The sequence below is a fragment of the Eubalaena glacialis genome, chromosome 10 (genome assembly GCF_028564815.1).
Source record: "Eubalaena glacialis isolate mEubGla1 chromosome 10, mEubGla1.1.hap2.+ XY, whole genome shotgun sequence".
In the NCBI taxonomy this organism is placed as follows: Eukaryota; Metazoa; Chordata; class Mammalia; order Artiodactyla; family Balaenidae; genus Eubalaena; species Eubalaena glacialis.
Window position 1 is genome coordinate 44,069,434 of NC_083725.1, and position 25,580 is coordinate 44,095,013.

At 35.0% G+C, this 25,580-nt stretch overlaps 1 protein-coding gene across 3 annotated transcripts in view; it reads right to left on the reverse strand.

Moving 5' to 3' along the window:
• Positions 1-279: 279 nt before the first annotated feature.
• CNTN5 (contactin 5) overlaps positions 280-25,580 on the reverse strand; it is a 1,391,352-nt gene continuing 1,366,051 nt past the window's right edge. The window contains exons 21-24 of one of the 3 annotated variants that reach the window (XM_061204029.1): positions 20,545-20,731; positions 19,960-20,072; positions 7,984-8,152; positions 280-361 (exon numbers count right to left, since the gene is read on the reverse strand). In XM_061204029.1, the coding sequence (XP_061060012.1) occupies positions 312-361; positions 7,984-8,152; positions 19,960-20,072; positions 20,545-20,731 (519 nt within the window). In that variant the 3' untranslated portion in view covers positions 280-311. Of the gene's footprint in view, positions 362-3,318; positions 3,762-6,591; positions 6,666-7,983; positions 8,153-19,959; positions 20,073-20,544; positions 20,732-25,580 lie in introns of those variants that run through there. The other 2 variants (XM_061204028.1, XM_061204030.1) reach the window with 2 other exon arrangements.

Consider the following 25,580-nt stretch of genomic DNA (forward strand, 5'->3'; position numbering starts at 1 on the left):
TTATTCTTCCATTATTTCTTTTAGAGAATATTAGCAAATATGTGTTTGCATTTTTCCCACTTCTTCCACAAAAGGGAGCATATGCTCACTGTTCTGCACCTTATTTATTCACCTAAAATTGCATATTTTTTGTAGTTTACCTTAAGAATATACCCCTTGACATGGGATTGCTAGGTCAAAGTGTAAATCCATATAAAATTTTATTAGTTATTGCCAAGTTCCCTTCAATAGAGCTGTATCATTTTGTGTTTGAGAAGATTTTGAAAATAAGAGTTACCTTGTCTCTGACCTACTGAATCAGACTCTGAGCTTTAGGTTCCCAGGTGATTTGGATGATGGCCCTGGCTTTTGGAAGCTTGTTCTGAAAGAAATTTTAAAGTCCAACATGAAATTAAATCCAATCAATTGCTCACTTGATATGTGCTAGGTATTATGCTCAGCACTAGTGAGAGAAATTCTAAGATGAACATAATATAGTCTCCCTTGGAGGATCTCATAACCTAGATAGTGGAGAAGAAACATTTATATACAAATCATTGTAACATCATGTGATTGCTGGTATAATAGAGATGTATACATGGTACTAAGAAAACACAAAAGTGCTGGCACAAAAACTCTGTCTATGAGAATTGTACCTGGTATAGATTGGGATATACTGCTTTTAAAAAAAGCAGAAGTATGTATTTAATAAACTGTTTACAAAACTCATTTAATGGATTCTTCTTGAGAATAAATAAACATGAGTTTAACTCTGAATTTATCTCATTTGTACTTGCTTCTTTGCTGGTTTACTCTTTGACATAGCTTCCAGTTTTCAAGTTGGAACTACCATGGACCTCTATAAAGATTTTTGAACCTAGGGTGGTAACAACATGCAGAGTCCTAACATAGTGATATTTTCAGTGTGAAAACACTACCATAATTATGAGCATATTGTGGTCTGCATAAAATAATATTACTCATGTAGTTGACAGGAGAGAAGATAAAAGACAATAAAAAGAGAATTATTTATTAAAAAGATCTAATGTTACAAGAACAGTACACAGAACTATTATCTGACTGTGCCTTCCACATGGTATATACCATTATATATAGTATATATACAGACTGCATACAATATATTTAACGGTTTGACATGGGGTCCACAGTACCTTCATTTGGGTATGCAAGGCATTCAATTTCATGAAATTTTTAATTATGAGACGTCTTTTTTTCTTCAGAGTTCAACTGACATTATATAAAAATACAGTCTGTTTAGTGATTAAGACTGTGTGGTTACTATTCCATCCAAGAAAAAGCTGACTCAGTATAATGTACCTTGATGAGGAATGCTGTTCTGCTTTCTACAAAGTAACAAGTATGTAATACATAAGTACATAAACATTTTAAAACACATTTTTAATAGGTTTATGATGCAAAATACATATTCTGTGCATGTTGCATAAAAACATCCCATATCGCTGATTCCTGTAAGAATACATCAGACATTCTGTATTTAAATATTCTGTCAGATATACACCATCCATCAGCTAGTCAGAAATATTGGTTAATTTGAATTTGCCGTGTATTGACATTATATTTAATTGGGCTTTGTTTTATAAGAGTTTTAGTAATAATTCAATGCTTAAAGTCCACTAAGTCTAGTATGAAACACCATGGAAAATGAAGAAAATGATTTGATTCATCAAATATGAAGTAAAAGTTATTGCCCATTCTTTAATACTCTTGCTGCATCTTTTTCAGATGCACAATCTGCTCCTGCAAGCTATACCATACTTGGGGGGAACTCATATTTTGCCTGCTAAACAGTTACCATCCCTCTATATGCAAAGTCCAGCCTCTCCCACTCCAAAGGAGGTACTCAAGGAAGGCCACTTGGTTGTCGTCATTCACAGGCTTTGATATTCACCATCCGTGGTAATTTACTACAATAATCTATTAACCAAAATAGTCTTCTAAATCACTTCTTGTTTGTTTAGGGTTGTCTTGGGCATAATCCCCCCCCCAAAGAGGATGAGTAACCAACACAAACAGTGGTTCTGTGTCTCTGAACCCGATCTCTGAGGATGTTCAGAACAGAAACTCCAATCTCTCTTCTGGGTCTACAAGGATTAACCTCTAGAGGTGGCAGTTTGAGCTCAATACTGCTTCATTTTGCTTGCTGTTAAAGATGTGAATAGAATTAACAGGTTTAGATTTTATAAAGGAAAAGAAAAGAATCTACCTTTTGTTCTCATATTAACAACACCTGTAAAACGGTAGTTTCTCCAGGCTATTTTTTGGCATATGACTTTGCAATAACTATCCCTTCAGACATCTTCTTGGGTCTAATGTGAACTCTGGCACATTCTCATATTAGTTAGAATATCTGTAAAATATCATCACATAGAAAACTTTCACCTCACTTTCCAACAACTATCTAGGATCACTTAGGTTCAAGTTGAGTCCTCAAAGAGCAAATGGGTATTACCTCCTAAGCAGTGTATGGCTAGATGGACTAGCTGAGCCCCTGTACTGAGGCCATGTTTCCACACATTGCTTAATTAAAAAAAAAATCAATTTATCCAAGAGGTCCTCTTTATTTTAATAGTTGGTAAGATTTTATTAATGGCATGTGATGCATGGAACTCTTTAAAAAAATCAACATTTTTTATGCTTGAACCATTTTAATCCATAGACTATCTCTATGCAAAATTACTTGCAGAACAGATTTTCATTGTCCTTAAAATTATTTGCAGTTAGAAGAAAACCTTGGGCCTAATTCAACACCTTTTTTTGGCAGTGGGTGGGGAAATGGGGAAGCTCTGTCCCATATTCATTTCATTTTCAAGTTAGCACCCTTGGCATCATGTCAGTATCTGCAGCTTTTAGTGATCATATATATATTTTTTGTGACTTTATATTTTGTTATTAAAAATAAACATTTACTATATTTGCAGCTAGATAACATAGTACTTGATGAAAAACAATAGCACTTCAGTTCATTTGGACTCACTTTCTATTTACCTTGCACTAATGTAAATGGCTTATTCCCTATCCTAATAACTTGCTCTAGGGATGCATATAGAATAGCATATTGACAAATTTTGTTATTTCACGATGCAATCATACAATATTTTTTGAGAAAATTTTTGTGTACTTATCCTATAATGGACCACACAGTTGAAGTATTTTTTTATATCTCCTGCTGCTTTGTCAATTGGAATAGTCAGCCAAAGGAAAAATGAAAAACAGTAGACTTGGAGTCTTAAGCAAATTTTTCATTCTCAGTTTTGTATTTGTGTTTGAAACAGATCTGCTAGAGACCACTTGCTTAACAAATGGATGGCACACACTCAGGGTCATCAGGTATAAAATCAAATTCCAACATACTAAAAAAGTAAAGAATACATTTGACAGAAATTACCTTTGCTTACAAAAATTTATTACATACAATCTGCATATTTTTATTGGACCAATAGCTGTCCTCTCCATTTACAAAAACCAAAGAGAAACCTGACCGATAAGTAATATTCCCCCCAACCTCCTGTAAGTGCACCATGAGTGGTTCCAAGTTTTTAACGCTTATCTCAAGGTCGTGGGTCTCCATTTACATTACACTCTATTCACTGTTGTTATCAAGCTAAAGCAAAGAAAAGCAAATTAAGTCTGTAGTTTTCACCAAGAGGTTGAAGGAATCATCAATGCCAAAATCAACGTTACTGATGATGAGGACGTGGACAGAGTGTGGAGGGTTGACTGAGCACTAGTGATTTTCCCACCTGTGGAAAAGAGAAGCATTATATGGACAAAATTATTTTGGTTTTGCCTGAGCTAGAAAAGAGTTGTTTTAGGTATGTTAAGACAAATGAATGCAACATCAATCCTCTTTCTGATGACAGTGTTCCTTGTGCTTATGAAACAAGATGTTGTCTGGGGTTCTCAAAAGGTATATGAAGGGCAGAAGTGTATATGGAATATTGTGTTAAAAAGGCTGTGTCATGTCGAACAAATACACCTAATCAGGAGATTCAGTATAATTTTCAACATGATGCACTGATGGAAATTATCCCAAATTCCAGGTATGAAAATAAAATAATTTCTATAGTGCACAGTTCAGGAAATGGAGTAAAAATAATGAGCAAAAGTTTGCGGCAACAAGAATTCATAATTTATTTTTTTAAGTAAATTTTAAATTTAATAATAAAATATTAATTTATTTAATTTACTTATGGGTCCTTGATTGATTTGACTGTTTCAATTGAGCAGGCTTAAATTATAGATTCTCATGCCAAACTTGGTAAAGAAGAGGCATCTTTCATTAATCTTACTTCTACCCAGGAGATGTTCTTCCTTCTTGAGACAAAAGCATTGTATGCAGTTAATGTATTAGGGTGGTTGCTTGATTAAACTCACTGATTTGAATGTATTAGTCTGAAGTAGTTTTGATAGCTCCATAAATTCACAAACTAAGTACCACCCTTAGACCTAACTTCAGGAATGGTTCTTCAAGCCAGAGGTCTTTGGAAGTATCATCATCATGATTGATATTTAATGAATGCTTACTATATGCCAAGTACTGTACAAAAGCCCTTCATACATGTTATTTAATTTGATCCTCACGGCATTCTTATGCAGTAAGTGCTATTATTTATCCTGGTGTTGCAGATGGTACCGGGGCTTAAAAAGATTATAGAAACTTGTTTAAAATCATTGAGCTAGGAATTAGTGGAAAGAGATGCTCTTATGTGTTGTCTCTATTAAAACAATGATTGGCCTTGATTAAAACCATGATAGACTAATAATAAAATGTATGAACTGATTTTTGGAATTATCCTTCTGTCACGTTATCCTCTCTGTCTGTCAGTCTGTCACCAGACTGAGTGTAACAGGATTCTGGGTGTGATTTTTGTTACAGGATAAGAGTCTAAATTTATTTTTCAGATGCTTCTTTAAGAGCTGAAGAAATTTTGTTTGGTAAAATAAACATATACACACTCTAAAAGCAGCAAATCTTCTTTCCTTTGAAAACTGTTACAGCTAAGGCACTAATAAAACCTATTATTCAAAATATTGGGGAATGTTACATATATTTCAACTTGTACAAAATGGGGTCATTGTGAAGTGCATGGCCACATGTGAGCTATAAGAAAGGCATGATGACAAAGCCTCACTGGAGTGGTATATGCATGCTTAATAAATGACTGTGAAAACATTCTTTCTGTTTATTTGAGAGTGGCTGCATCCCTGTTAAGTCAACTTACATGACATTTTTACAAAAAACCCCTTACTTTCATAATGCTAAGTAGGGTCTATATCTCAAATTCCACATAGAATCCACAAAGCAAAAATATGCTATTTCAGCATAGCAAAACAAAACAAAACAAAACACAAACAACAACAAACATTGGACTAAGTTCTAGTCCCAGACATAAAACTAACAAACTATTTCACTTGAGCAGGTCATTCAACTTCTTAGGCTTTTGGTTTTTGGAAAAAGATAAGAATGAAATCAATCGTTGCTCATGTTTTATCGGTCTAAGAAAATACCATGAGATTTCACTTCATTAAAACTCAGGAAATGGGTTGTACTGGCCAAAGTGTTATTAACTAAAACATAAAAGTTGATAATTTTTTTTTTATGGAATAGAAGTTACAAGTTAATTAAAATATAAATGGGAGAATCAAGGTGTTTGTAAGTACTTTCAATCTTGGGGCTGATACTATTTGGATGATACTTTAGAATCTGATTGTTACAGTTGAAAGGAACCTTGGAGAGCCAGAGAATAATAAAATACTTAACTCATAAGTTTGCTAGGAGAATAAAATAAAATGACATATAGAAAACACCTAGCACAATGCAAAGAACATGACCAGAGCTCAGTAAATGCTCTTTGTATTGTTGTTATTAGAAATTTAAGACTTATCAAACAAGCAGAGAGTTGTCATCTTTTTCACTTTTCAGAAATAATCTTTAGTTCTTCAATGTGCTCTTGAAAATCTGAACATTTCAATTGTGAATGAATCAGTGTAGAGACATTATTACCTTTCTTGCTCTTGAAACTATAATTTTATAAATAAATCATAAAGTGTATTAAATTTTTGTGTGACCACAATGTATTTAAGTTCTCAGGTCTTTTCACCTGAATTTCTGAAAAAGTCAGATTTTCTGTATCGTGTGATTTTTATTTTTAAATGCTCATTTTGAAATAATTTTAGATGCACAAAAAAGTAGTGAGAATAAAATAAAGAATTCATCCAGATTCCTTAAATGTTTATGTTTTATCTTCTTGCTCTATTATTCTCTCTGTAAATACATACATTTATTTCCTGAACCATTTGAAAGTAAGTTGAAGACATGATGTACCTTTACCCCTAAATACTTTAATGTGCAGATCCTAAAAATAAGACATTTTCTTGTATACCACAGTACAATTGTTAAAAACAGGAAATTAATGTTGATATAATATTATCTAATTTACAGACATTATTCAAATTTATCAATTGTCCCAGTAATGTCCTTTATCTCATCTTATACTTTTATGCAAGAATTTACTTACCAAGTATTATGGCAACAGCTTTTCCTCAAAGTTTCAGTCTATCTTATTATTTTCTCCACTATGTTTTCCTTCTATCTCACTTTGTGGCATCAAAAGAAATTCATAAGAAATGCCTCTGGTCTTAACCTAAGTTGAGCAATACATTGAATATAATAAAGCCACATTCAGAGTTCTACAGAATATCATTGGATACTTCCCTTTAGGTTGATACTTCTGCTTGAGAATGATTGTTCAATAAATAATATTCATAATTACCTATTAATTAAATGTACATTAAACATTTTTATACAAGGCCTTAATAAAAATTGCCTAATATTTTCTCAGTGAGACATTTGTATATTTAATGAAATCTTTTCATTTCTTTTTTGACTACCTCAATGAAATGACTACTTTCTTCTGAATTTGTAAAAATCTCCCTTCCTTTAATCAGTTTTTTCTTGCTGGTGTAATAATGATGGCAGTGGGGTTTAATCCTGGTTCTTCCACTTAGTAATAGTGTGATCTTAGGCAAGTTACTTAAATTTTCTCTGTAAAACAAGAATAATGCAACCTACCTCATAGATTGTTAAGAGGATTAAATAAGATGATGTATGTAAAGCACTTATGACCGTGCCTGACATATAGCAAGGGCTCAGTCAAAGCTAGAAATTATGAATATTGCTAATAATAACAATGATGCTCAAATAAGTTCTAGAGATCTAATATGTAGCATAGTGATTGTAATTAATAAAACTAATATATACTTGAACGTTATTAAGAATGTAGATTTTAAATGTTCTCACTACAAAAAAGAAATAGCAGTTATATAATGTGATGGAGGTATTAGCTATATTTTTGCAATAAATTTGTGTACATATTTGCAATATACAAGTGTATCAAATCAACTATTGTACACCTTAAACTTATACAATGCTATATCTCAATTATATTTCAATAAAGCTGGAAAAAGAAAAAAACCCAAAACAAAGATATTCAATGAAATTTATAATTTATTTTGAAATCCATAAACACAATCAAATTTTAATTTAAAAAACATTCCCTTTAAACTTTCCTGTCCCTCACTTTCCATTATCTAATGATAAAGGCAATCATGACAATATAGAAATGGGTATAATATATTAAATTAGTGCAATACTGGTTAAAAGCAATATTGAAAAGCACAAATGACCAGCAAGACACTACTTGAGATCAGGATAGGGGAATTTCACAAATAAAGATATTTTAATGAAAATGTTAACTCTTTTCTAGATTTGTAGAAATTCCACAATTGTGAGTGGGCTGCCATGGTTCATATTAATTGGAGGATCATATAGCAATCAGAGTAAAATAAGAGAAACTTCAAAGTCTCTGAACCATGCAATCCATTGTGTTAATTTTGATGAGTTTTACACCATCTTAATATTGTTAATGGTTATCAGATTAAGCCTATTGTGTCGAAACTTACCTGAATATGATGAGACCCTGATTTGGGAGCTAGCGGTTCCATCCCCTCCTTCACTGTATGCTCGAACTTCAATAATATAGACTCCAGCATCAGGGAGTGGGACTACTGCTTGAGGTTTCTGTGTTTCAATAATTTGACTGTTGCTGTGACCCTCTTGCCTATAAAATACCTGGGAATAATATCAGATGTTTAAACATTTGATATTCAATCAAGGATTTCAAATGTTTATTGACTGCCTTCTGTATGTCACATTCTGAGCTAGGTACAGGGAGCTAGGTACATCTTAGACAGATATGTAAGCAAATGCAATGTATGTATTATATGCAGCAATGGAAGTATACATAAGGGACTATGGGAATACAAAAGACAGAGTTTAATTCCGTCAGGTGGTTTAGGGAAGGTTTTTAGGAGAAGGTGATGCCGAGCTCAGTATTTAAAGATAAGTAGAGTTCACCAGTTGGAAAAGGCAGGAAAAAGAGTCTACAAAGAGATAAGAGAAGATTAAAAATACACCTAAGCAATAAGAAAGCAATGGCATTAGAAGACGTTTGAGAATAGTGAGAAATTGAGGCTAGAGAAGTAGGTAGTGAGGGGGCAGGTCATTGAAAGTCTGTTATTCCTGGTTCTTGAAATGAATAGTATTCTGAGGGAGTACTCAAAGCTGTCATCTTCAAAACATTTGAAAGGAGTAATCAGAAAATTTGTTAAATACATCAGTAATAAATCCTTAACAACGTAGAAGATAGCTGAAAGCTTAAAATTATATTGAGTACTTTTAGTTTTACTTTTGTGTTTGCCTTTTGGTAAATTGGCATTTGGATACATTGGGTAGCCAAGTTAAGTGTTTTTTGACATCTGTTCATGGTACTAGAATTGAACATGTATTCATGGCAAACAGAGTTTTATAACTACAGATTAGGACACAGAATTATCCTGTGTTTACAGGTCAGAAAACTAATATCATAGAGATTATATGATTTATACAAGATCATATGGCTAGTTGTAGAAGAAATTGCATTGGAAGATTAGTATTCAGATGATCAGTTCAGAGGTGTTTCACTGTATTATACTGTTTCTACTCATTTGCCCCCAATAAACTTTTTTTTTGTGTGTGTGTGTATAATGGTCAAGTAGCAGCAGTTAAGATTTTAAATGCATTTGCATTGTTTCATTGTTTTTGTGCTTTTATCATAATTGTTAGTATTATGATTGCTTTGCATAATGGAGAGAACAATGGCTTTGCAGTCTCACAGATCTGGATTCAAAACAATCTCCTACAAAACAAAACAAAAAACAATCTCCTACACATTCCTGTCTGAGCAAATTTGAGCAAGTTACTAACCTTTCTAAATCTGAAGTGCCTGTACTGTATAGTAGAGATAATAACACCTATTTCATGGTTTTGTTAGGAAAATGCATGTAAAATGCCTAGCACAGGACCTGGTAAGCTTAATAAGAGAAAGCGACTTTTTCTGTTGCTATTATTGTTCATTGTCAATGGTCAGTATTTCATTTGCATCATAAAAGATGAACTTCCTTGGGAGACTAGACAAAAGTTTATAATACTCTTTGTTTATTAAAAATGTGTTTTGAACTTGAACTAACCTACATACAAGAAAAAAATACTTTAGAAAAGTAATATTTTCATATATGAAGCGTGCCCGTACTCGATCCTCCTTTCTGCATTCTGGTAAAGTATGCTGCCTCCATTTACTTTCTCTATCTTTCATGGATTTAAATTTACTTCGGAGTCTTGCGAGAGAAATAAATTCTCTTTAAAAGTATAAAACATGTGCAATAATTCTATCTACTGAAATTCTTATAGGGAAGGATGCCGTAGGTTTAACATAGTTGGGAAGTGGCAAGAGCAACATCAAATATTTTACTGGGTATCTCATGTGAGTTAGGCACAGTGCTATATACTGGAGATTCATCAGAGAATAAGACTATATGGTCTCCTCATGGCACTTACAGTCTAACAGTGGAGACAGATAAACAGTGCAATCGAGTGTGCTATGTGCTGCAGTAGGAAACATATTTGATGCTATAGCCATGTACAGAGTGGTACAGATTTGGGAATCAGAAACATTTCTAGGAGGATGCCTATAGCACGTTCTTTTGGTTTTAAAAAATAAAAATTGTATCAGAATTTATGCTTCTCATTTTGACTGTAGCAGCATACTGAATTAGAATTCTGTTCATCCACATGAGGTAATTAGAAAGCAAATTTATGGCAACGAAAAAGTATGTAAATTGGTGAGGATTGGCAGGGGAGTGACTATTTTAGAGGACGTTGTTATTATGGTTCAATAAATTACAATTCTTATGACAAAGAAAAATGCAGCCAGTAATGCATATCTAATGTGGCTGTAAAATCCAGAGTTGAAGAAAAATTTGTGGATCAGTTGAGATTTAGGAACAAAAGGTAAAGGCAGGAAAATATCAGTTAATGGTAGCAAAAGAAGTTTGAGATTAAATGTGGCTTTTAACAATACATCCAGGGAGATGTAGTGCTATGAGTCAATAAGTAGGTATACTAACTGAAAAGATATATTAAATTAATGGTTAGTCTTGCGTGATTCAGAGAATCTTTGCTCATTTTAAAGTACTGATTTAGAAAACATGACTACAAATGAGAAATATGAGAAGATTAAGGAGTTATCAAGACATGTCAGAAATAGTTATTGACAGTAAGAAGACCAGGGAGTACTTTGAGAATCTGGACATTTATAGATTGGAAGTTGCAATGATGGCTATCTCTAGGCATAAAGAAAATTGTCTATTGTCAAAACTATTCTCAAATTCTACTTAAAAAACTTAGCCGAAGAGATGATCCTAAACAAAAAATTGTGCAGTCCTGTTATTCTCAAAGGCGTGATCTAGAAATGGCTAGTTTATATGTCTGATAGTAACAATAATGGTGTGAGTGTGCCTAAAAATATAGCAGAATAAATTTTTGCTAGTTTCACCCACAAGTGCCATTGGAAGGATAGATCCTATTAAATGGAAGGTCTATTCACTTGCTGAGCATCTTGGGTACAATTGTTCTTCACAATAGTGAGTGAGGAATCCAAAACCCCAGTGGCAATGGGTGGGTGAGGAGGAATCAGCAAGATAGTAGAATCTAGGTGAGAAGAAGGTGGGAAGCTCAAGTACCAGTGAGAAGCCACAAGCCGTAGGGTGACTACAAGGACTTTTAAGAACAGGACTTCCTATGGCAATTTTCAGATGTTTGCTTGTATGGTGTGCCTATCACTCTATCTCCCACTGACATTTCCATAAAGTCTTCTTTGTATATGTATATACTTGACATTATACAAGCCATTTCTGTTTTAATCTTTAAAAAATATTTTATGATGAAAAAATATAAGCATAATCAAATATAGAAATGATGGTATAAACCATTATATATGAGTATTTTTAACTTGTAGGGATCACAGGAAAGAGGTTGAGTCCCATATCTGGAGCAAATATAAGATAAAGGAACAGCTGTAAGATACAAGAAATCAAGGAGACCAGAATGGCCATAGACCTTAGGCTCCCTGAGAAGCTGGAGAAATATAGGGATGGGCTTCAAAGTGCCACAGGCTGTGGAATACAATTTCAGTTCAAGTGTACCTATATCTCAGGAGTCTGGCAGGCCCTAATTGATATCTAAATGGAATAAACAAACAAAAATTTCTGTCTATATTGATGGATCATATAATAACTAGTAAGCTTTGAGCCTGATTTTCCCCATACTCTCCCTAGCTCTATAAATACCAGAAAGTAGAGGTGAGGGAGAAGATGTATGGTGAAGAGGTCGTATATCTGGGAAAGGATATTTCTAGATATAGACAGAAAAATGAAACCCTGTTTTCTTGATATGTAGCCTGAAGCCCTTATCCTGAATTCCCTCTGAGTGCTTTTGTCTTCTGAATGGACAGAAGTCTGTCTTGGTGGGGAAGGGGATATTTGCACAAGGGAAAGCATAGTCCCTGGGTATTTAGCATTTATTTTCTCTTTCACTTAAATCTGTATAAGGAGAATAAGGTGGGGATAAGATGACTGTTTTACTTTATAATCTTGGTAAGTTTCTTTCACAGTACAAAGAAAAAAATTCTCCATTCTCAAGATCATTAAGAATTATGGCTAAATATACTTTAGTCCACAGTTTTGTTATTGGCATTTCTTTGGAAGTGGTAGTAACAGACATAACATGTGCCAAAATTAGTAAGGATTCTAGATTCAGACCCCAAGCTAGTGGAGTCATAAAAACAAAGTTTTCTTCATTTAAAAATACTTATTTGGGAAAAAAAAGTTAAATTAGGAAATTTCTTTGAAGTTTTTGTTCCACTTTCCTGATCATATATATATATATATATATATATAAAGAAAATATGCAGCTAATCTGAATTGGGAAATGTAAAAAAAAGTCAAATATTAAAATGACCTGAAGAAGTGATGAATATGCTAAATAAACTCCCAAATTTGACTCATATTTTTAGGTGGGAAGCTATTTTGTTTGAGTGGAAATAATTTGTAGCCATGTCTACAAACAACAATTATTTTCCAGCATTTTTCTTGTTCTTCATGCTTCTATTCCTCTTGCTTGTTAATAGAAGCTGTGATATCTTTTTTTTTTTTTAAACATCTTTATTGAAGTATAATTGCTTTACAATGGTGTGCTAGCTTCTGCTTTATAACAAAGTGAATCAGTTATACATATACGTATGTTCCCATATCTCTTCCCTCTTGCATCTCCCTGCCTTCCACCCTCCCCATCCCACCCCTCTAGGTGGTCACAAAGCACCGAGCTGATCTCCCTGTGCTATGCGGCTGCTTTCCACTAGCTATCTATTTTACATTTGGCAGTGTATATATGTCCATGACACTCTCTCACCCTGTCACATCTCACCCCTCCCCCTCCCCATATCCTCAAGTCCATTCTCTAGTAGGTCTGTGTCTTTATTCCCATCTTGCCACTAGGTTCTTCATGACCTTTTTTTTTTTTTCTTCCTTAGATTCCATATATATGTGTTAGCATACTGTATTTGTTTTTCTCTTTCTGACTTACTTCACTCTGTATGACAGACTCTAACTCCATCCACCTCATTACAAATACCTCCATTTCATTTCTTTTTATGGTTGAGTAATATTCCATTGTATATATGTGCCACATCTTCTTTATCCATTCATCTGATGACGGACACCTAGGTTGCTTCCACGTCCTGGCTATTGTAAACAGAGCTGCAATGAATATTTTGGTACATGACTCTTTCTGAATTATGGTTTTCTCAGGGTATATGCCCAGTAGTGGGATTGCTGGGTCGTATGGTAGTTCTATTTTTAGTTTTTTAAGGAACCTCCATACTGTTCTCCATAGTGGCTGTATCAATTTACATTCCCACCAATAGTGCAAGAGTGTTCCCTGTTCTCCACACCCTCTCCAGCATTTATTGTTTCTAGATTTTTTGATGATGGCCATTCTGACCGGTGTGAGATGATACCTCATTGTAGTTTTGATTTGCATTTCTCTAATGATTAATGATGTTGAGCATTCTTTCATGTGTCTGTTGGCAATCTGTATATCTTCTTTGGAGAAATGTCTATTTAGGTCTTCTGCCCATTTTTGGATTGGGTTGTTCGTTTTTTTGTTATTGAGCTGCATGAGCTGCTTGTAAATCTTGGAGATTAATCCTTTGTCAGTTGCTTCATTTGCAAATATTTTCTCCCATTCTGAGGGTTGTCTTTTGGTCTTGTTTATGGTTTCCTTTGCTGTGCAGAAGCTTTTAAGTTTCATTAGGTCCCATTTGTTTATTTGTGTTTTTATTTCCATTTCTCTAGGAGCTGGGTCAAAAAGGATCTTGCTGTGATTTATGTCATAGAGTGTTCTGCCTATGTTTTCCTCTAAGAGTTTGATAGTGTCTGGCCTTACACTTAGGTCTTTAATCCATTTTGAGTTTATTTTTGTGTATGGTGTCAGGGAGTGTTCTAGTTTCATACTTTTACATGTACCTGTCCAGTTTTCCCAGCACCACTTATTGAAGAGGCTGTCTTTTCTCCACTGTATATGCTTGCCTCCTTTATCAAAGATAAGGTGACCATATGTGCGTGGGTTTATCTCTGGGCTTTCTTTCCTGTTCCATTGATCTATATTTCTGTTTTTGTGCCAGTACCAAACTGTCTTGATTACTGTAGCTTTGTAATATAGTCTGAAGTCAGGGAGCCTGATTCCTCCAGCTCCATTTTTCATTCTCAAGATTGCTTTGGCTATTCGGGGTCTTTTGTGTTTCCATACAAATTGTGAAATTTTTTGTTCTAGTTCTGTGAAAAATACCAGTGGTAGTTTGATAGGGATTGCATTGAATCTGTAGAGTGCTTTGGGTAGCAGAGTCATTTTCACAATGTTGATTCTTCCAATCCAAGAACATGGTATATCTCTCCATCTATTTGTGTCATCTTTAATTTCTTTCATCAGTGTCCTATAATTTTCTGCATACAGGTCTTTTGTCTCCTTAGGTAGGTTTATTCCTAGATATTTTATTCTTTTTGTTGCAATGGTAAATGGGAGTGTTTTCTTAATTTCACTTTCAGATTTTTCATCATTAGTATACAGGAATGCAAGAGATTTCTGTGCATTAATTTTGTATCCTGCTACTTTACCAAATTCATTGATTAGCTCTAGTAGTTTTCTGGTAGCATCTTTTGGATTCTCTATGTATAGTATCATGTCATCTGCAAACAGTGACAGCTTTACTTCTTCTTTTCCAATTTGGATTCCTTTTATTTCTTTTTCTTCTCTGATTGCTGTGGCTAACACTTCCAAAACTATGTTGAATAATAGTGGTGAGAGTGGGCAACCTTGTCTTGTTCCTGATCTTAGTGGAAATGGTTTCAGTTTTTCACCATTGAGGACAATGTTGGCTGTGGGTTTGTCATATATGGCCTTTATTATGTTGAGGAAAGTTCCCTCTATGCCTACTTTCTGCAGGACTTTTATCATAAATGGGTGTTGAATTTTGTCGAAAGCTTTCTCTGCATCTATTGAGATGATCATATGGTTTTTCTCCTTCAATTTGTTGATATGATGTATCACGTTGATTGATTTGCGTATATTGAAGAATCCTTACATTCCTGGAATAAACCCCACTTGATCATGGTGTATAATCCTTTTAATGTGCTGTTGGATTCTGTTTGCTAGTATTTTGTTGAGGATTTTTGCATCTATGTTCATCAGTGATATTGGCCTGTAGTTTTCTTTCTTTGTGACATCTTTGTCTGGTTTTGGTATCAGGGTGATGGTGGCCTCGTAGAATGAGTTGGGGAGTGTTTCTCCCTCTGCAATATTTTGGAAGAGTTTGAGAAGGATAGGTGTTAGCTCTTCTCTAAATGTTTGATAGAATTCGCCTGTGAAGCCATCTGGTCCTGGGCTTTTGTGTGTTGGAAGATTTTTAATCACAGTTTCAATTTCAGTGCTTGTGATTGGTCTGTTCATATTTTCTATTTCTTCCTGGTTCAGTCTTGGCAGGTTGTGCATTTCTAAGAATCTGTCCATTTCTTCCAGGTTGTCCATTTTATTGGCATAGAGTTGCTTGTAGTAATCTCTCATGATCGTTTGTATTTCTGCAGTGTCAGTGGTTACTTCTCCTTTTTCATTTCTAATTCTATTGATTTGAGTCTTCTCCCTTTTTCTCTTGATGAGTCTGGCTAATGGTTTATCAATTTTGTTTATCTTCTCAAAGAACCAGCTTTTAGTTTCATTGATTTTTGCTATTGTTTCCTTCATTTCTTTTTCATTTATTTCTGATCTGATCTTTATGATTTCTTTCCTTCTGCTAGCTTTGGGGTTTTTTTGTTCTTCTTTCTCTAATTGCTTTAGGTGCAAGGTTAGGTTGTTTATTCGAGATGTTTCCTGTTTCTTGATGTAGGCTTGTATTGTTATAAACTTCCCTCTTAGAACTGCTTTTGCTGCGTCCCATAGGTTTTGGATCATCGTGTCTCCATTGTCATTTGTTTCTAGGTATTTTTTGATTTCCCCTTTGATTTCTTCAGTGATCACTTCGTTATTAAGTAGTGTATTGTGTAGCCTCCATGTGTTTGTATTTTTTACAGATCTTTTCCTGTAATTGATATCTAGTCTCATAGCGTTGTGGTCGGAAAAATACTTGATACGATTTCAATTTTCTTAAATTTACCAAGGCTTGATTTGTGACACAAGATATGATCTATCCTGGAGAATGTTCCATGAGCACTTGAGAAAAATGTGTATTCTGTTGTTTTTGGGTGGAATGTCCTATAAATATCAATTAAGTCCATCTTTGTGATATCTCAAAAATATTACTATTAAATCTGGACTTCTTAAACAAAATCCCAAGAAGTCCAAGTTCTCTTGGACAGTCTCAAAGAGCAGTGAGAAATTTCAGTATTAGCTAATTCTATTTATCTGAATAGATTCAATTTTAATGTGTTTCCTGTGACACTGTCATATATGGTTCAATTCCATCGTTCTTTCACTATAATCTTGGTCACTTTTGAAGTCCCTGATAAGATTTTGTGGTGGGGAGACCTTTTTTTTCTCTTAACACCTTTGAACCAAATTTCCCTTGTTATTGTATCTTTCTCTGGTAATATCTTGTCCTTATGTATGTTGCTGACACCTAATCTGTGGAATCAAGTAAAGGAGTAAGATTCGTGCTTCCTTAGAAAATGGATTGGTCTAATTCCAAGCTCTGCTATTTTATCTTATTATCTTATGTTTGTTTTTGTGTTTTATTTTTTTGAGAATAAATTGCATCCAGTATATAATAACTATAAAAAAGAAGAGTTTAATGGATTATTTATGGATCAAGTCTATGGAACAAATCCATTTTTCTCCATATTTATCACATTTCAATCATTTTCACAATCTGGAAAATTTCTAGATGAGGATTTTTTATTAATTCATCCATCTTAAACTGGACTTGATATAAAACATGGACTATACAATCCCTGCACTTTAAACCTCAGGCATTAGCTCCTACTTTCCAGCTTCAAATTTACATACCATATATATTTCTAGTGATCTCTTTTGCTTTTACAAGCAAAGTAACTTGGCCAAGACAAAAAGTAAAAATAAATTTACTTTCCTTTTGATATTGCAATTAATTGTGGAAGCTCTCTTTTGCCCTGATTAGCAGGAAATCCTTTACTGCAAATTTTCCAAGAATCTCAAGAGGCAAACTTAGTCTTAATACATCAAGCTTACCTCAAATTACCTCATTGAAAGAGAAAAGATTAGTGTGTTGACATGTCCCTAATTTTGTTAATTTTTTTTGTGACAGCCACACACAATTATGTTTAAGAAGATGGGGCTCACTAATACAGTGGTGCCACTCTTGGTCTGGCAGTAGTTTTTCTTGGATGTAGTAGGAATCAAAGTCTTCTCCCTCTGAGTACCATACTAGCCACTCCATATTTGTGTGAACCTCCCTCCAGATGGTACAGCTCTTTCACTGCATGCAGATCCTTGCCTAACGCTGCAGTCATTCTCCTCCAACTCATGCTCAGAAGAGGGGGCTCCAAGCTTGTGTCCTCTGGGTTCCATCTCTTTAGTAAATATTCACAGCTACTGTTTCTAATCATATTCCTGTTCCATTATGCCTGTGTCAATAGGAGCTTTCGTGCTTAGTCACCTTCCCTGTGAAAAACAGACCTTCCCAGGAGAATCCATGCTCTATGTTAAGCCTCAATCATCAATCTGAAGTTCCCTTTCCCTCATAGGGCCCTCTGTGTCATTCCTGCCAGTAGGTCTCTAACTGGGGATTAGGCCATACATCAGAAGTTCAAATAAGGTTTAGTTGCCAAAGAACAGGCTTTGAGGTCTCACTCCATTTGTTATCAGCAGAGTCCTTTCTTAGGAACTAGATTTTCCTTCTCAGGGACATAAGGAGGTGAGACCATTTCAAGGAAATAAAAGAAAAAAATCCTCTGTCAACATGTACCTACTTGTCATTATTTATACAACTAAGATTGACCATGTTAGTGATTACCCCCTCCACAACAATGTATTCCAGGTGACTTGTGCTGTCTTCATTGAGACAGAACTGGCAGGCAACTTTTAAAGATCAGTTTCTTCTGTTAAAATATTTAAAAATTCCACCTTACTAGATGGAATTCTTCCAATAACAATAAGAAAGACAGTAGCTATTTTTCAATGAGCACTTCCTATATGTTAAGCATTTTACACAAATTATCTTACTTAATCCTTAAAATAATCTGTATAATACATTATCATTATTTTTGCATTTTTTTGAAGTTAAAAAGAAACTCAAGTTAAGCAACTAGCTCAAAGTTACACAACTGGGATTTGAACTCAAGTCTGTCTGACTCAGAAGCCAGTGCTCTTTTCCCATTCCACCACAACACATGGGAAGGCCATGATAGGAAAAACACACAGCTGATAATACACACTTGTGAGTAATTGCATAAAATACCTCAAGTTGGGTCAAAAATTAATTTATTCATCCACTCTAGAAATGTTAGGGATAAAGAGATGAGTAAGACAGAGGCCTTGCTTTCAATCATATATAAACAGGTTGGGGAGACAGTCACATGTAAAGAGGTGAGCAGTGGCAGAGGTAGAAGGGGCAAATGTGAGCAACAAGGAGGGTCATCCCACCTGGGAGCCCTATACCCAGGCTCATGTATTCTCCAGGTTATATGGTATTTCTTTTCTCACCTGAAAGGTGCCTGAAGCCAAATGGCTCTTCTAGGCAGTCATATGCTTTTATCTAGCTCTTTCTTGCGTCTATTTGCCTCTCCAGTTTGAGAGATTGCTTGCCAGAGTTCTAATGATATTAGATTGTTTCTCGGATGGTCCAGCACCATTTCTGGCCAGACTGCTACCCTTAATCATTGAGGGATATCTTTGCCTTAGAATACAAGTTGTGAGGATGAGGGGAAGGATGTGGAAAGAAGAGGACTAAGAGAAGGATACAGAAGATGGCACATCTGCCCTCCCCCCAAAGATCAAATTCAATACCCACGAGGATTAGGACAGATTTGAGTGTGAGTGTTTCATTGTAAGGGTGTCTATGATGCATACCAATCATAGTCTGTAAGAAGTGCTACAGTTTGTGCCTTAAGATATTCTTAATGGGAATTATCTAACTTAAAAATATATTCCATTTATAACTTTTTCAGTTTTTAGCTTCAGAATTTTAGCACTTTATATACAAAGTGCTGTGTTACCATCTCTGATAGTTGAACAGCCACCTAAATGATGCTTTTCAGTCAAATATTATCATTGAAATTAAAAAAAAATCTGCTATAAATAATATTCCACTAATGAATCAGTATGAGTTTAAGACAATAAATAGAATCTGATGTTATGGAAAAAGAATTTGAAATTCAGCCAATTCAATATATTGACCACATATATTTTAAAATCAGAGACAAAGCTGTTTTTCAAAAACAAACTGCCTAAACTTTTTTATATTTGCAGATCTCTTGCTGGCACATAGCAGGATGACCATATGTGAAATGTTGTATCTATTTTGGAGCTTGCTGTCTCTCTCCATGGTCTCTTTCCTATCCCCTGTGCTGACGCTAGCATTTTTTCTTCTTGTGTTTCTTTGCTAATGGAAAGTCTTTCTACTCAAACTATGTGGTCCAGTCTTTTCCATCTGCCAGGAAAGTTTGTCTTTGGGAAGAGAATGCCAAGACTCTCTAAGTTCTGCTTGTCCTGACACTGCTTCATGGAGCCATTTTTACCCTGTATTCAAATTATTGTTGTCTTTCCTACCCATTCCCTTCTTGTGCCTTGTGTAGCTGAAACTGATTTTGATTGCCTTGGATTCCCCACTGCAGGAAGGCTCTTTCTAAGATACAGGTAGAAAAATGATTGAGAAAAAAATAGGTATGTTAATAGGTCTTTATACATCTTTTAAATTGCACATCCTCACATTAGCAATTTTTTAGATGAGAGTCTATCCAAGAGAGTGAAAAAACACTGACCTTGTAGCCCATGACTTCAGACTCATTGGCTAATGGTCTGACAGGTTCCCAGTCCAAAGAAAGCTGAGAGCCTTGCTGTTCCCACCTGAGGTTGTTAGGTGCTTGACTGGGGGCTACAAAATAAAAAGCAAAAGTGAGTGGACGAGGAGTCTTAAATACATTTATTCACTTAAATCCTTGTGAGTATTTCAGTCTTTTCTTGTGTTCAGTCTTTTCTTGTGAGTATATCAGTCTTTTCTAGTTGACTGGCACCATAGGCTTCTTTCCAGCTAGAGTCAGATACGGAGGGTTTTGCTCCAGGAGTGTCATTTTAATAGCTACTCTGCTGAGCTTTTGAACCTGAATCCTTTTATCTCCCTTCTGTGTCAAAATCGCTTAGCCTTGTTTCACAGGAAGATAACCCTCATCTACTATGAATACAAAATTTTCTGAGCTAGTTTTGGAATTCAGATCTAAGCATTGAAGCAAGACTATAAATCAAAACTCCTCTTCAAGTCTGCTTTTTATGTACCTCACATGGCTTTCAGAAATGTTAAAAGATGTTTCCCTTTTGTCTGAAACAAACAAAAAGCCCAGGTCACTTACGGGATTTCTTGGTGGTTGCACTCACTTCACTGCTAGGTGGCCCATATCCAGCTCCATTATAAGCTCTCACTGTGAAGTGATATAATGTATTTCCTTCTAATCCTGTCAGGATGACAGATGACTCATTCCCCCTAGTTTTGATGGTTTCTGCTGCATCTTCTTGTTCCATGTCTTTCCGATAGCCAATCTGTCAACATGAAAGATTAATTTTAAAGTTTCCCCTGTGCTTATGATTGTTGATTTTTTTTTCCCTTTGGATGTTTCTCAAACCCATCCCTGGGAAATCACTCCTGTATCATCCAATTAACAGGTTCTACTAATGAGGCTAAAATCACTGTCTTGGCCACTGCCTGATTTGCACCTGTGTAAACCGCAGCAACTTAGAAGTACTCAGCAAAGCAACGAAAGGTGCTACCTTGTAGCCTGGTAGTATGAAGAATCATTCAAAGAAATTGAAGAAATTCTTTTCTCATAGGTCATCAGAACCATTTCCCATTCAAAGCCATGGGGCTTTTAATGAATTATTTGAGAAAGAGGCATGAGAAATATTTCCTCCTGGGCCCCACACAAAGGTGAAACACACAGCTGGATGGATTTAACAGAGGAGAGGCGACAGAACGCTCATGATAATTTGGAATGGTTTAAATGCAGAGAAACGGCTTTGCTAGGATATGGGAGGGCAGCAGAAGGGAAAGCACAATTTGTGCATTGAGATGATCTTCCCTGGTTATGAGCTCTTGGTGGCTGGTCTCATACAGAACTTGATCCCTTTATGAGATTCAATAATTATCTCTGTGTACCTAAAGCTTAACCTTATTTGGACACTGGAATTTAACAATGCATAAAGACACAAGAGAGTAGTTTTTTCCCCCCCTACTTATTTACTGCAGTAAAAATAATGGAAGAGTAATTCTTCTTTCTCCAATTAATTACTGTGGTGAAAGAAGTGGACTGCTGCAAACATTTCATCCTCCTTCAAGTGCTTTTTCTACTCTGAAGGCTAGAAAACCCAACAGCACATTTTCCAGATTCTGGTTTAGCTAAGGATGATGCTACAAAATTTGGGCAGTGAGGAGTTTGTTTGGAACTTGAGATATTCTGGAGCATGCCTAGGACTACCAGTTCCTTGGGGCCATAGGAAGTCACTGTAGGCTCCTACCTCTCAGGAAAAAACATTTGAGTCACTGTACCGTATTAAAATGCGTCTACCAGCCTAGATGATGGCTAAAGACAAAGGGAGTAAGAAATGGGTAGAGGAGGAAGAAAGTTACAAATTATAACTGCAGCCTCATGAAATGAAGACTGTAAGAGCCATATTTTCTTCCTTATACTGTTTTATATCTAAATATTAAATAACCTGGGCCCCTTCCTTTCTTGTGATAGAGTGTTGTGGGTAGGTAAATTTCTAATGTAGTTCATTACAGGAGATGGACAGATTGACTAATGCAAATTTCCTTGGCTCTCCCTTTTAGGGAGATGGTGGGTACATTTTCATTTGTTTAAGAGATATTTGCACAATGGAGCATTGTCATTGCCAGTTGTTGCTTTTGGGGAGTTGTTGAATGGGGAGAAGGATGTGTATGGATGTTGAGTAACCAAAGGGATATGGTACTTTAGTTTTCAGCATCCATTTCACCCTCATTCTAGTGTCTTCCTGAACTGAAGAGATGCAAAGATAAAAATCATACTTCCAAGACTCCCTTGCAGTTAGGGCTCTGAATATGTTTTAGGCTTAACCAGTCAGATGTCATGCCTGGTATTTGAAAGTAAAAATGAGATGGAGAGTGAATTTCTACAAATTCTGTTTCTTTTGCCTACGAGTTTAGTAATGGAGACATTATTTTTCCTTTCCCCTCCACCCCCTGACTGTGGCAGCAAAAATGAATGGCTTATTGTCTAACCATTAGCTTTATGGGAGTCAAGGAGCCAGGCACAAGACATCCATCTTATTGGTGTAAATTATAGCAAACATGGCGGGATTCTGGAACAGGCAGTAATAACAGAGGCTTCCAGATCACATAGGCTTCCTGAATGTGGTGCCATCTTGTTCATGGTGGCTTCCAAACCATGGCAGTGGAGTGTGGGACTAGGGCTGGAGACTTCCTGTTTTTAGAAGACATCAGTGTCTTCCTGGTGGCTTAGTCTTATTGATTAGCTTTAACAGTTACTCTTGAAAGATCACCCTGGAGTCTGGTAATTTAACTCAATAATTTTGTAAACCATTTAATAATTATAATAAAACAGTTCTTACTTAAACTAGTTAGAGTAATTTAGTTCTCTGCAATTAAACACTGCCTGACACACCTACACAGATCTTGAATATGAATATATATATATATATATATATATATATATATATATATATATATATATGGTTAATAAGATAATCATAAACAAATTCCTATTTCTCATCCCTGTCTCTTCATAGATTTGAACTGGCATACAACTGAGTGACTGAACTTCAGAAATTTGTTTGATTAAGCTGAAATGCTCTAACACTGCCTTCTGTACTATGTTTGCCCCATTAGTCCCAATTCCAAGAACTAACTTATCTTGCTTGGTCTCGAGCATACTTTTAACTGAAGAAATCTAAGTTATTTTCAAACTACAAAATTTGATGAGATGTTGTTGGATGAACAAATGTGTATCTTTCTCCTTCCCAGTGGTATATCTGATTTCTAGGTCTCTGCTTCAATTTTCTTTAATTGACTAGATTATTTTAAGTTTGCTAAATATATATATTTGAGGGAGTTGAGTGTGATTAAATTCAGCAAATTACAGATTTCGATACAAACACAGATTTCTATACAAATTCTGAACTTCTAAATATTGAAATTTTTTTTAACATCTTTATTGGAGTATAATTGCTTTACAATGATGTGTTAGTTTCTGCTGTATAACAAAATGATCAGCTTATCCCCATATCCTCTCCCTTTTGCGTCTCCCTCCCACCCTCCCTATCCCACTCCTCTAGATGGTCACAAAGCACCAAGCTGATCTCCCTGTGCTATGCAGCTGCTTCTCACTAGCTATCTATTTTACATTTGGTACTATATATATGTCCATGCTACTCTCTCACTTCATCCCCGCTTACCCTTCCCCCTCCCCATGTCCTCAAGTCCAGTCTCTACGTCTGCGTCTTTATTCCTGTCCTGCCCCTAGGTTCTTCAGAACCATTTTTTTTTTTTAGATTCCATATATATGTGTTAGCATACGGTGTGTGTTTTTCTCTTTCTGACTTACTTCACTCTGTATGACAGTCTCTAGGTCCATCCACCTCACTACAAATAACGCATTTTTGTTTCTTTTTATGGCTGAGGAATATTCCATTGTATATATGTGCCACAAATTCTTTATCCATTCATCTGTCGATGGACACTTAGGTTAAATATTGAATGTTTAATTTTCTGATGAATCACCACAAAATTAAACATCCCAAGTAAAAGATAAAATGTTCTGAAGTAACTGATTGTGAGAAAACACAAATACTAGCTGCACCAGGTAAAACCTGTGATAAATCTAAAAAATCCACACATTATTTCTCTTTCTGGCATATTGAAAAAAAGAGCTGGAGAAGTTATGACTTTCACAGTGAAATAATAATTTTATTTACTACATTTTTTTTTGATGGAGGAGAGGGTAAAACAAAAACAGAAAAATATTTGGAGTTTAACATCGTGCTTATTTAGTGATTCTTAACTTGGAATTGAGGTAATATAGTATTCATAAGTCACACTGTACCTTTGAAAGTTGAAACTTCCTCTTCATTCAATTTATTTCTTCATGATTCAATTCTATCCTGATGATAGATTTTATCAACCTATAAACTTTGAACTCTGTATGAGATCACTTGAAATGAGGTTAAAAACATTTAAAAAGATATAAATATCTGAAACTGGAAGAATAGATAACCTGCTAATTTATCACCCTCACACAATTGGGGGTTTTTGTGTGTGTGTTTATCCCTTCCTGTATTTTTATTACATATAGTTATTATAATTATGTACCTACTTTTCTTCTCTAACATTATAGTCACATATAAATATTTTCCCATTTTTTATATCAATAGTAAAAGTCTATCATATGCCTTGTGTACCAAGTATCATTTAACCACTTTTCTATTGTGGAACATTTGGGTAGCTTCCAACTTTTGCTCTCTTAATTAAAATGTTGCCATGAATATGTTCATGTACATTGTTTTCCACATATTGGATAATTCCCCAGAATAGAATTCCAGACAGGTGATTATGGGGTCTAAGATTATTGAAATTGTTATGCTTTTGTACAAAAATGCCACACTGGTTTTCAAATAGTTTGTACTAATTTTCATTTCCAACAAAAGTGTGTGAATCTGAGAGATACGCCATAATGTTGCATGCTCTAGGCACATCATGGTTTTGGAGTCAGAAGGCCTAAATTTTAATCTTATTTTTGATATCTATAAGCTTCATATAATGGGACAAGTTACTTAACCACTGAATCTCTATAACCTTGTTTATAAAAACCTCAGTTTTATGAATAGTTTTAGACAGCTCCCTTATTGTCACCCAACTACTTGAACTATTTTGTTTCTTGATGGTTTAACATTTCTGATTTTTGTAATTTGTAAGTCTGTTTCCTTTTTTGCTATCCTTCATATTGTTTTGTTTTTTGACTTTGTTCCTGCAAATTATGTAATATTAATAGTGGCAGGCAGGAAGCATGAATTCTGAGTCAGCTGATACCTTTAAGATTGTAGATTTGAACCTAAATCTAGATGGCTTTTCTTAGTAGATAACCCATTTTTTTCCCAAAGTTGATTCTCCATAATGATGATTTTAGCTAAGCAGATAAAATATTCAATTATCTGATGTGATGATTCTAAGATATCCATGTCATACACAGTCTGGTTCCCTTACATGAAATTACAGGATCTAAAATCCATGATTGCTGCTATATGGAGTCAGTGGTTACTGGATGAGCTATGAACTTTCCCCTACTTCCCAGTCTTCATTCAGTCATATATATAATCACTGAAGAATTCTTCCTAGTATTTT